Raw genomic sequence first — 13,352 nt, forward strand, 5'->3', positions numbered from 1 at the left:
TGGGAGAAGCAAGTATGTCTTCTGAACCAGAACTAGAGCTTCCTACAGACAACAACATGTGTCCATGTTGAACACAAGGGACAAGAGAGAGAAGGAGAAAGGAGTATCTGGAGAGGCCACTTCCCTGATAAGTAGCAAGCACTGCACTTAGGAAGGTGAAAAGACATTCATTAATATTGTGAATGGCAAAGCTAGGCAGTTTCCCTTGCTAATTACCAGCGATTCTTACAGGTCACTGGGCACAGTAAGAGCAGTAAAGTACAAACCCAGCCAGTAGAAGGCCACATGAGGAAAAGTTAAGGCAGAGGAAGAGCTGGAAATGGCTCCCAGCACGCATGATGGTTAGAAAATTTTGCTTGTTGTAAATGAGCAACCTCAGGTACCCGTTATTGACTGAATAAGACAGACAACAGGGGTCTGGAAGTACAGCTATCAACATGAATCATGACTAACCTGCGTTTCTCCACTTTTGCTTTTTGCATTATTGCTTTTAAAACAAAATAGAAAGAAAGAAAGAAAGAAAGAAAGAAAGAAAGAAAGAAAGAAAGAAAGAAAGAAAGAAAGAAAGAAAGAAAGAAAGAAAGAAAGAAAGAAAGAAAGAAAGAAAGAAAAAGAAAGAAAGAAAGAAAAGCATAAGTAGGAAGTATCAGAAGCACAAGAGTCAGAATGCAGTGAAATACAACATTGTGGTAAAAGAGGGTGTTGGGAATAAGACTGGAGGATGAGAGGAACAACAGAAGGGAGAGGGATGAAGAGGAGGATGGGGCTGGGCACTAAGAAGCAACATCATTCCTCCCTTCTCTGCATAGCACAGCTCTGCTTTCCTTCTCCTACACTTGTCCCTGGCCAGGCTCCCTTTTAAAAATCCCCTGAATAATCATGCTGGAGGTGATGAAGTAAGAACGCCACCACACTTTCATCACCAACAAGCATTTCTTCAGATCTGGGACGTTCCTGTCCATATACATTTGCTAACGCTCAAACTTAAGATGTTCTCCCCCACAAAACTGTTTCAGATTTTGAAATGAGAAACAGGGCTTACAAGGACAGCATATGTCAGGAGACTGCTAGTTTCAGCTGCACCTCTGGAAGCATCCAATACAGTTGTTTTTTCTTAAATCTAAATATATGTGTTTTTAATCTGACACCCTGGTGCATTATAACATCCAGTTGCTTGGTTCAGAGCTTTTAATCTGCTCCACACAGAGCACGATTTTGGTTTTGCACTGACAGAAACAGTTTGAGCAGATCCTGTGATGATAAAAACTATTTGGCTGTGTTCGCAGCCAAAGGTTGGAAAAGCCCTCCAAGATCACCTGGTCCAACCATCCTCCTACCACCACTGTCACCCACTAAGCCATGTCCCCAGGCACCACGTCCAACCTCTCCTTGAACACCCCCAGGGACGGGGACTCCACCACCTCCCTGGGCAACCCGTCCCAGTGCCTGGCTGCTCTTTCTGAGGAGAAATGCCTCCTCATTTCCAACCTGAATCTCCCCTGGCACAACTTGAAGCCATTCCCTCTGGTCCTATCACTAGTTACCTGAGAGAAGAGGCCTAAGAAGTTTGTGCTCATCCAGAGTTCAGAGTGAAATGTTTTCCATTCAGTGTTACTTGAAGTATTTCTGACTGTTTTCTACAGAAATTAAGTTCTTGCCACAATCCCATGTGTCTGTCAGCCATCCTACATGGCTCTCAAACATGCTGACCAGCTTCCTTTCAAAGACAACTACGTGCTGATAGGTCTCACGAAGGGACAAATCCTGTGGCCAGTGCCTCTGGTGGCAGAAAGCCTCTCAGCCCCATTAGACACCAGAGGGCCTTCACTTCAGTGGCACCTCACCGAGGTCACAAACAAGGAGCGAGCTGCCACCAAATGTCACACCCTATCAAACATGACGGCTGTAGTGACAACACACAAACTTGGAAGAAACCAGGTGTCCTTTATTCCACTGCTCGTGGTGCTGTTTGTTTTCCCTAGACAAGTTGAGGCCCAAGTGCCACGAACTGTGAGGCTCTCTACCAGACAGAAATATATACAGAAAGACAGAGAGACATGGATACTCGGAGATGTAAAACAAACATACGAGCATCCGGTCTTCCACCTCCTCTTTTCAAAGAACGAGACACCCATTTTCCAGCAACTGCTTTGCACCGTCATCTCACAAGCTATGCTGACCTTTAAGACCCTTAGATCATAAAACAATCATTTCCAGGTTTAATAACACAGTTCTGCTTTTAATGAGATGCTAAAAAAGCCATCTCCCAACTTGCACAATCTCTCTGCTTTTTTTTTTTTATATTTTAATTTCTAAATACACACCACTGTACTTCACAGTTCCTTAGTTGAGAAGCTTCTCCTTTTCAAAATCCTCTGTATCCATAATCATCCTTTCCATGCAATGTGCAACTCCTGCTCTCTGCTGGACACAACTTCACAGACTTCAAAGGATACCATCAGCTAACATCATACGGAACACGGATCTCACTTCTCAATCGAAGCTGCAAAATTGAGACCTTCAGCCAAAATCTGAACGTAAAGGTTCAGGCCCAGATGCAGTTTTCAACTAAAATGACAACCGAGAGCCACAGTGAGGCAGCTGACAAATTAAGAATAATAGTAATAAGTTGAATTTACCGCTTGTTTACTGATTCTTCCTTCATACTTCAACATTAAACATACAGCTATACTTCATTCCAGACTTTGTGGATTAACTCTGTACATAGCAGCACATTTGCAAGCTCCATGACAAACATCCTTTGAAACAGTTCAATAAATACAACTACCTCCCTTCAGTAAAATTGATTTGCTTTGCACTTCACACTAAATAGGAAACAACAACTGACTTCAAACAAGAGCCTACTTCAAGCAAATTGATGTTCAGGTACTGTCAATGCATGGGACCTTGGTGAACAGACACTGGAACCATACAAACCCCAAGTGGCCTGCATTACTTTTTTATGGCAATAGAAGATCTGATTGGGCTATGACAGACAGAGATACACGGTGTCATGCTGATGATGCTCATAAGATAAATGGGAATCTAAGTTAAGCAACTATCTCACACCAGTGTCCCTGATATGTTCCTGTCAGGCATCTTTAAAGGATTATTATTTTTTTTTTTTTGAACAAAACAACAAACAAACCAGAAACAACAAAATGAAACAAAAACAACAACAACAAACAACCAGGGGACTCTGGTCTGTGACTCAGGTTCCTTTACTAACTACAACATAACAAGCCAGTTTTATATCTCCAAATCAGGAAAACAGCTAAAGGTCTGAGTTACTCAATCGCACTAACGGCACTCTCAACCATCGCTTACTGCTCGTGTTCTTTGCACGTGGTACTTTTATAATCGCTGCCTCTCCCCCTGGCAATTTAGTGTAAGTTTGATTTTCTGTGGTGGAGGTTTTGCCAGGGAGTTACTCAGTAAATATTATTTCTGGAAAAGATAGATCACTTGTGCACACGGTGATTAAAAATTCGTAATTAACACCTCGTTACCTCCCCAGGTGTGTATTGGCACGCCCACCTACAACCGGAGCCAAAAACATGCAGCTGCTAAGCCATATTCTTCCAGTTAAAGTTACATCCTGATAAATAAATACATTTAAGTAGTGGTAGCTCTGAGTTTCCTAAACAAGACGTGGTTAAATAGAAGGCATACACAACATAAAAGCAACAATAGTGTATCAAAGGCTTATTCATTTTACCTGAATACATAATTGATGTACTGTTGGTCCAATTCACTAGGAGAGGAGAAGAGAGGGGAAAAAAAAAAAAGTGTTCTTTTAGTAATGCCATTCACTTGATATAATAGATCAGTATAGGAAGTAGTATTATAACACTGTAATGTTGCAACATATTTGCATTATACATGTTATAATTATATAGCATACGTATTATACTATAAACAAACTATTAATATCATAACATTAATCAGCATACTAATCTACACAGCTTTTGCACACTATTTCTGTTGTTACTCTGCCAATCGGAGTCTTGAAAGTAAAGATATGGTGAGCCTAACCAAAATTTAGACCCCTTAAACAAAAATGGAAAATGGTTTTGAAATAAATGAGCTTATTCATATCCTATACACATGTTGCACACATACACCTAATATGCAGTGGCAACACTTCCTTCCCTATACAGACAGTTGCAGATTATAGACACCATGAACATGTCGTGTGAACAATGCACCTGCTTTGAAAACTGCTGTATGTTTGCAGGTCTAGTGTACAAAGTTTGTTGCAAAGTCTCCAGGTTTTTAAGTTATTCAGACATTCACAGCCTGCAGCAACTCACCAGCTGTTACACACTTTTGAGATTGTGTGCTGTTGGGAGATACTGACACAGACAAACCTCGCAGCTTTCAAGTCTAACAGAAACTAACATTTCCTCTTCATGCCAGCGCCAGTAATGAGGGGATATTTTTCCAGGACTGAGTCATCGTCCTTTGATAACACACTGTTTAAAACTAATTCAGTGTTTGCATTAGCAGTATAAATATCAATAACTGCATGGTATTCTTAAGATCATCAACAACAAGGCTCCTCTTGTAAAAGTCATTAATGATTAACCAAGAGTGATCCAGTTCATCCCGATAAAGCAGAGATCCTACAGTTTACCTGACTGCTACATAGATCAACCCTCTTTGATAGCAATCTCCTTCTTTAAAAAAAAAATAAAATACAATACCTGAAAGAACTAGGTTTCCATAGCTTGTGAAACACTTTGTAAGCCCCTGCAATTGAAATGATGTGTAATTACCATAAGATGCAATCATTCTGACAAACAACAGCTTATCTGGTCATTGGTACTGACAGCTGTGGAAGCCCTTCAAATTACAGTTAGCAACAGAGCACAAAGGATGAGTAAATCGTGAATAAAATCAACCTATCGCTTCAAATTCATGGTTTTCAAAGTGTTATCACCTCAGATTACCCTCATGCTACACATTTCTGCTAGCCCTTCCAAAGAGATGACTTCTAGCTCCTGGAAACTGAAAAATGGGGAGGGAAACACAAATGTCTGTGTAAATGAAGTGCTGAATAATCCATTCTTCCCATTTTTCACTATTTTTCTGGGTAACTTCTATGATGTGTTCATCTATGTAGGCTCCTATAGCTGTAGGTTCTGAGCCATTTTTGCCCTTTGCAGTTCTCTCAGCTCCAGGCTGTCCAGGCTCTCTGCAATCTTTACCTACTCACCTCTTGGTTAGCTCCCATTTCTGTTTTGGAAAAGGCTTTAAGCACTCAAGGAAGGAATAACACAGCTTCAGGCTATAAATCTTTAGGCCTCTTCCATACCTTTTCCTCCCTTTTACCATTTCTCTTCGAACCAAGCTGAAAAGTTAAACATGTCCTTCCTCTATGTTCTACCTGAATTATGTGGTAAGTCAGTTCACCTGTTCTCCCTTTCTCTCAGCATCATTATGTTAGTTGATAGAAAACGTAATTACATAAAAACTTCAACAGCAACATAAACAGCTTTCCCTCAGAAATAAGCAAAATGAAAAAAAAAAAAAAAAGATGCATTTTGAGCATAAATGTTATGTTGTCACTTCCTACACGTTTCAACAACCCAGATTAGGGCTCCTGGAGGTTCTGAGCAGCGTTCCACCTCTGATCTAGCAACGCTTCACAAAGGAAACAATTGAGAAAGCAGGAACATCACTAGTTATAGTAAACAAGTATTTGAAGTGAAAAATCCTTAGATTGTTGTTTTATCTAAGTAAGCAAACAATTACCACATGACATTTCCTACAGAAAAAGTAATACTTCTTATTTGTACACAACTTTTTTCGCAGGCAATCTCTAGACCTCCTTAGACACAAATAGATATAAACACATGACCTCTGACCTAAAAAATTTACAATAGGAATACACAAAATAAAGAAGGAATCGTCCCTACTTTGCAGACAAGACTTAACATACGAATGAGTCAGTCTTACAGCAGTTCTAAGAACAAAATACAAATCCCTTACAATCCAACTTAACGTTATAAATAACACTACTCAGGTTTTCTTCAGGTTTTTTAGGTCTGTTTTTAGCTTTTCAGGGAAGAATTACTGTTTATCCAAATTAATGTTTAACCTGAAAAAGACAAAAATTTAAACATACAAATACCAACAGGTCACGCAACTCTTTTTTGTTGTTGTTTATCTGTTTTTAAAAACGCATATGATTGCATCAAAAACGCCAACATTTCAACACCCTTCCTCTGGGAGCATATTCCATGATATTTTAGAATACTTTTTATGGGCTTTTAAATGAAACGAGTGTGTGCAATAAAGATATTATTTGTTTTTCTTCATGTTTCTTCTCCCCCCTGAGAGAAGCGTCTCTTAGAGGCCAACCATTAAAAACTCCCAGAAAGGCTTAGTGTTGATTAAAACTGTATGTGTGTTTTCTCATCCACAATTAACTGACTGCAGTATCTAGCTTATTCCTTTATTTTCAACACAAAGGCTATAAAAGGAATGCACTTTCTTTACTGACCTTCTTTATTCTCTTACATCAAAACCCGTAAATATCAATAACTTCACAATAAAGCTGATTCACTTCTACAGCATGTTTACTCTTCAGAAATCTCCTTCCAAAAGAAAACTTACCAACGCAGATCAAGTGAATTAGGGCCCAGAAATAACCATTTGGATCAAACTGCAATAAAGAACATTTAAGTAAATTGAGGCATGTTCATGTAAACATAGGTATTACCATTTCCCTGCAGTTAGCTTCACAAAGCTACGCTACAAGTAAGGAGAAGAAAGTCTAGAGAAGACTCAAGTCCTTTCTGCTCCCCTTAGAAATTTGGCATATACGAGGTATCTATCCTATTACCCAGGTTCCCAGCCTTGGTGAGGACAGCTCTGTTTCTTTCAGACATAGCCACCATTTTAAACAGCCTGAGACTATGAACTCCAGCCTGTTTACTCTTGTATCACAGCCATTTTTCACTCAGCAGAAAAGTTCACTTCTGGCTGCCCCTGGACATTTGGATTGGCAGTCAGGGAGGGCTGTGGGGATCAGAGGAATACCACTAAGGTCTTGGAAGCAGTGTTCTCTTGCCTCTTTTCTCCTCTCAGCCTCTCCAGCAGCTAAGCAGTCTCTTTCTCCAAGGCTCTCAGGAACTGCAGAGTATCCTGAAAGAACAGTCTATGAAGAGAGCCTACTGTGCTCAATCAATGGGGAAGAAATCAACATTTTTGAGGGGAATTCACCTGGCCTATTTTTGATGTCTGCTTTCAGGGAAGATGGATTATACACCAGAAGTTTCTACTCCGTACTGGCTTCACTGAAGAGCTCTGTGTGTGCACTGGTCACAGGTTTTTACCAGGATGCAAGCACATTAAAACCAGCAAGATTATAACACGGCAACAGGCCACACTTACAACTCCTTTGCAGGAATCCTGCCCTAGCTTACAAGTAAAAGCTGCATCCCTTCTATGAGAACAAACATCAAGGTCAAGCTAGAGCTGTTTTACAAAAACAGAGCTCACCTGTGTGTCAAACAAAGGAAGGCACACTGCTGCTACCAGGAGGAACAGCACACTGTGGGAAAGAGAAAAAAAAAACAAGACTGAAAGCTTGTACTCCCAGTGAAATATGGACACTTCCACTTGATTTTACAGCAATGCTTTGTTTACTTCATTTTTATTCCATGCATTTAAAAAGCAATTTCTGCCACCAAAATTAATTTTTACATCAGACACGCTTCATAAATAATAATACAGAACAACGTTGTATAAGAAAAGCAGCACAAAACACCCCTAGTCTGTTGAGCTGGACTAAACAAAACCTTAAACTGTGGCTGAGTCAGGATTTCTACAGGTTACACAGAAAATGCAGGTGGAAAATTTCTATCGACAATCACTATTAATACTAGTGGATATTTGCTTTTGCAGCTCATTTTCCTGCTTTGCAGGGACACAGAAGACAGAATAAATACGATTAAAACAAAACAAAACAAAACAAAACCTGGTGTCCTTGAAGATAATCCAGTAGTGAAAATAAGGCGGTAAATAAGTCAGTCAGCTAATGGGAACATCAGGGAGGGAGTAGGAAGACAGGGCCTCCAAACACACTAACATATGAACCAAAACCATCCACTCTAAATACAGCTTAAAGATTACAAAGCACGGAGGACACTTTTTTCAAGAGGATAGGCAGGAAGAATGAAACTTTTAATACAGGTATAGCCAACTTCTGTTTCTCTATTTATCCCCTTTTTGAAGCCCAACCAAGATTGAGAAGGTTGTGTATCAGTGCTAACAAAATGATGCTGGATGTCACCCACCTCTTCTTTCTTAGGAAAGGCATTTTTAGCTATTTTCTATCACATCATCTTTTTCTTACTGTTTTATCCACTGGATTATCAAACTTGATTTCCACCTCCTTTTCAAAAACATTCTTACAATCACTGCTATGTTACTCAGGAAGATTACCCTTCTAGCTATTTTTATTATTTATAATGAGAAAAAAAAGAAAAAAAAAAAAAGATCTATTTAAGCAATTGTTAAAAAAATGGTTTCAAAAACATTTAATTACTTCTGTTGCAATTCAGACTCACTGCCTACAGGAATATGTCTTAATATTCTTCATTGTTTTGATGTGCTACTGTCTGAAACAAATACAGAAGCTGGAGCCAAAGCAAGTCTGAATCTGAATCTGAGCAGTTTTTAAAACTTACCTACACACTTTCAGATGAGAGGTCTGCTGTAGAAAAGAACAAATGATTAAAAAATTAATCCATGTGATCACAGATGATCTTCCTGCACCAAACACATTAAAAAGCCACTGAACACTCAACAACCCGTTATGTTTGAGTACTGCTTAGCAAATTTATTTTGAAAAAAAAAAAAATAGAACAAGGATTACAGATTAGCCTACTCCCTTTTTCTTTTTTAATAATTATTTTTAGGTTATTTACCAGTAAGTATACCTAAAGTCAGTCGCTAACTTAATACCTGATCCTCACTCACATCTTGAAGTATACCAAAACTGCATTTTGTATGTACTCAAATATTAAGTATCATTAATTAATTAGGTATCATTCAAAACAAACCAGTCTTGGTCTAAATTCATGAGTTTCCCAATCCCCTGGGCCAAAATTGTTCCCCAGAAGACTCCTAGCAAGACCCGTGTTTGCATTATCCATCCATGCTTATATGAAATACAAGCATGTGAGCTAGAAGACAAAGATAAAAACATTTTGGCAGGGACACTAGAACAGGGAAATATGCCACAGGGACATACCATGATATACCTTATTATACCTTTCAGACCTCTTCAGCTTGTTACAAATAGCAAACATCAGCCATTTATTTGTCTTCTACATGCACAGCAGAGGTAATGAAGGGAAGATACTTTCCACTGAAAGCCATAGGCCATTGCAGAAATGATTTTGTGATTTCCCAGTGTTACCTCACACAGCAGCTCTCTGCTTTTACAATTAAAAAAGCATTTCATTGCCTAAAAAGAAAAATCTCCTGTAGTGTAGCTGAAGAGACAAAAAAAGATTCTCTTATTAAAGTAAGCAGGAATTGTCCAATTGTTCCAATACTTTAACAGGTATTGGAACAGATCCTCAAGCACCCAGAAAGAAATCCAAAAATGCATTGTTTGTCCAAAATTTCACGTGGAGATGTGATCTATCGAAGGGTTACAGTAAACAGAATTAGATTAGGTGAGCAAGCAGTCACTAGTGGGGTTCCCTGTGGCTCCATTTTAGGGCCAGTTCTCTTCAATGTTTTCATAAATGACTGGGGGATGAGAGGCTGGAGAACAGCCCTTAGCTCAAACGATGAAATTCTTACATATGGCATGAGAGAGATGGGACCAAGCCAGTCTTTGAAACGCAGATCAAGCCATCAATATGCACTTGCAGTCTTTCATCAACTAAAGAGGAAATTAAAACATCGATATAGATACTTGTCAACAGCAAATCTCTCTCTGGGACTCATTAGGGACTTGCTATCACAGCGAGAGCAGAAAAGCACTCAGCAGTAATGCCTATATAAAAAGAAATGAGGTGCTTTGTTATAGGGCAGTTATATCACCGGAGGTGCCTTGAATACCTCAATTAATAGACCAATTACCTCTTTCTGCACAAACTTCTGGAAGCCACAGGTGATGACTTCTGCCGCGTTCTGTATGGCGAGGAACACTGGAATTGGCTGCCGTTGGGAGAAAAAGAAAAAAAAAGGCCTGAATCAACTCAAAACAGTCACCGGCATAGGAATGGGTGCTCCTCTTAGGGCTACCTGCCCCAGGGTTTTGTGTTGCTTGTTTTTAAATCGTAAAACCCACATCATGTCTCCTAAAAGGGACTTAGTCCCATTCCAAGAGCACGATCACTTCTCCCGCTTTTGAGTGCTCGGTCTGCGTGCTCATACAGAGCTACCACTGCAAGCTTTGCCACGGGTTTTGCCTCTCAATTCCTGTACCCACAGCCTCCACAGCAAACCCTTCTCATTAGTTTTCCCCTCTCTGTCTGCGGGTACTAAGAATACAGTGTTACTCCTAGCAACAAAACCACCAGGAAGATTATTTTCGGCAATTGCTTTCTGTTCCTGCTAGGAAGAGCTGCCAGAAATTAGGGTGGAAATGTAATAGTTCACACACGCGTGATGCTGAAATTATATCCAAGGAGGCATCTGGCCACCATCCCAATATGAAATCATTAAGCAACAAACCCCAGCGATAACAATAATGAGTAAGACACCATCGCCCCGGGCAAAACCAACTTGAATTAGTGGTTCCTAACACTTCCTCCAAATCAGATCCATGGTCTCTCAGCCAGGCGAGACAGAAGCAACTCTCTGCTCCAATTAAGATAACCTGAAGACTAAAGCAGTTGTAGGAAGCAGTATTTCCCTTCTTATGGGTAGTATTTAAATCACAAGTAGAGAATGAGTTAATTTCTCAGTGATGCCCTTGCCTTGTAAGGATCATACAGCAAGCACCTCCTTGTCTTGACTTTGTGATCAGAAATCTGTATTTGCTGTATTTTTCTTTTCTTTCCCGTAAAGCTGGATAAGGATCACTAAATAAACATTGAAAGCCGTAATGACAACTGGGGTGGATCCATAAACACAGCAGTTTCACCAAGGTAACTCTTAACACCTCTAAATTAGCAAGGAATGAAAAAATCACACAAACAGAACTAGCATGAATTTGTCAGCTCCTGCTTCACCCTTTCCGAAAACCAGTTCTCACCCCTGGTGCTGGACAGCTAAGCACAATAAAGCAGAATTATCTAACAGACGCATCCTGAGCCTGACACGATAGGAAATACAAGTTAACTATAAAGAAATAACCATACACAAGGCCAGTTGACAGCAAAATTTACATTATTCCTTTTGTGAAGCCAATTTGTTGGGTTTTTCTTTCCTCCCTCTCCCCTTTTGGCTCCACTTTTGGCTCTTCCGTGTGCGTTTCGGAGCCAGGAATGGCTCCAGTTTGCCTAGCCCTGTTAACCTTCTCCATATGTCTGCCGTCTTTGAAGTGACTTTCTTTAATTCGTGAGTGGACTTAACGCTAACAAAGAGAAAGGTTTACTCGTTGGACAGGCAGGGTGAACAGGCTCCATCCAAACCTCCCCTCGCAGTTCTGCATACTTCTGCTACTGCATCACAGTCCGGAGCTAAGCAGCCCTCCTCCAGCCCTGAGCTCTTGGGCAGGAGAACTGCCAGCGACCCTCAGGAGAGGCACAAATAGAGACTATATTACAGCCCTGGCAGTACACAGGAGTGTTTGAAAGTGGGCATCCCTGGATTTGGTCCTAAAAGTTCACGTAATTTCCACTTTGGAAACAAACCCGCTTCATTCAAGTACACTTGTGAGGCGCGCCGTTCTGGTACAAGGACTGGGAGACTGCATTTTTCTTCTCATCATGTCATAAAAGTGTTGTAGGCAAAGTCACTGCAAATAAAGCTGGCACGTATTGAATTTAGGACCAGTACAAGGAACTATATACTAGTTATGGCCTAAATCTACCCATCTTTCTTCCTAAAATGGCCACAGAATTAGGCCTCAAAACCCTCATCCATGAACAAAAAGCCATGCAGAAATGGGAGATGCTCCTGATGACTGGTTTGGGATAAAAATAAAAAAAAAACATTCACAGGCCCTCTGCCACTCCAGTGCATCTCACTATGGAATGACCAGGGAGCAGGGAAGGCATGAAAATGATGTAATTTACGGGACTGTGAAAGAAGAAATAGCCAGAGAGGATACGATTCGGGCCTCCTCCACCTCCCAGGTGAGCAGGCAGAAAAGGTGCTGCTGCTGAGGCTTTATCGCTGTTTCCAGGCAGCTCTCTCCTTAGAGATCTTCGCTGGGTTTGCACCAGGGAAGCCCCATGGAAGTCGCTTTGCCAAGGAAGCAGGAGGAAGTAAATGCAGTCACCATGAGAGAGAGCTAATCTGGAGGCACGCGGCTTCTGAGCACACAACCAGGCTTTAACAAAGATCACCGGGGTCTAAGATGAGACCCACGGCATTGGTAAGAGGACAGAGACCATCTGCCACTTTCTGCCCTGCCTCTCCACTGGGATATTTGTAGGACGTTTACCACAAGCGGAATCTTGTCCAAAAAGAATTCCCTTTTCATCCTTTTTGGGGTTTAGGAGTTGGTAGGAGTGAGCTGGCTCTGGAATCAAACCAAGGTGCAATGACAGAAGAGGACTAGAGGAGAATCTGGTCTTGCAGACTTATTTCTTGCAGAAACAGCAGTAAAACATTGCTTTTTAAAAAAAAAAATAACATCACGTTTACTTTTTTGAGAAACACTGGCTCACTTAAGTAAAAGGCAGTCAACTTCAATGAAAGCAGGTTTGATATCCCCTGAATAAACATTTGCTAGGTTATTGTGATTGAAATGGATCATCAGTCCAATGTCTCTAACCACTCCCATAATCTCTTCCGGACTTTCAATTTATTTTCTCAAATCTTGTAAAGCCTCAAAGCCAGCCTCTCACTGAAATAGTTTTCATCCTCCTCCTGGAAGCATTTCCCACAGACGTGTCCCATTTACCCTTTTGCAAAGATACAGCTAATAATTTCTGTAACTTCTTCCCTGTTTGCACAGTTCAGACTACCAAGGATCTGTCTGCAAAACCTGGAATATTTTGGAGAGATGCTGAGTTCTTCAGACTGTCAGAGAGACCACGGAAAGGTGAAGGTATTTTATGGTTTTTATTACTGCTTTGTAGGACTGGATTGCTGCCCTAGGACCATTAACAGATTCCATATTATTTGAACTCCTCCTCCCTTCTTTCCCCCCAACCCAAGAACATCATTAAACACCTCGTATGAAGGGAACATTGTTTGCTCAAAAAAGT

The 13,352-nt window shown here is 40.5% G+C and overlaps 1 protein-coding gene across 6 annotated transcripts in view; it reads right to left on the reverse strand.

Annotated features, from left to right (window-relative positions):
- The window catches only part of TMEM241 (transmembrane protein 241), a 47,063-nt gene that overhangs the window by 25,290 nt on the left and 8,421 nt on the right, over positions 1 to 13,352 (reverse strand). For 3 of the 6 annotated variants that reach the window (XM_084507397.1, XM_084507395.1, XM_084507399.1), the window contains exons 5-10: positions 10,108 to 10,185; positions 8,700 to 8,722; positions 7,510 to 7,561; positions 6,622 to 6,670; positions 4,707 to 4,752; positions 3,719 to 3,754 (exon numbers count right to left, since the gene is read on the reverse strand). In XM_084507397.1, coding sequence (XP_084363523.1) covers positions 3,719 to 3,754; positions 4,707 to 4,752; positions 6,622 to 6,670; positions 7,510 to 7,561; positions 8,700 to 8,722; positions 10,108 to 10,185 — 284 coding nt within the window. Of the gene's footprint in view, positions 1 to 3,718; positions 3,755 to 4,706; positions 4,753 to 6,621; positions 6,671 to 7,509; positions 7,562 to 8,699; positions 8,726 to 10,107; positions 10,186 to 13,352 lie in introns of all 6 variants that reach the window. The other 3 variants (XM_084507396.1, XM_084507394.1, XM_084507398.1) reach the window with 1 other exon arrangement.

The sequence above is a fragment of the Aythya ferina genome (genome assembly GCF_964211825.1).
Source record: "Aythya ferina genome assembly, chromosome: 2".
NCBI lineage: Eukaryota > Metazoa > Chordata > Aves > Anseriformes > Anatidae > Aythya > Aythya ferina.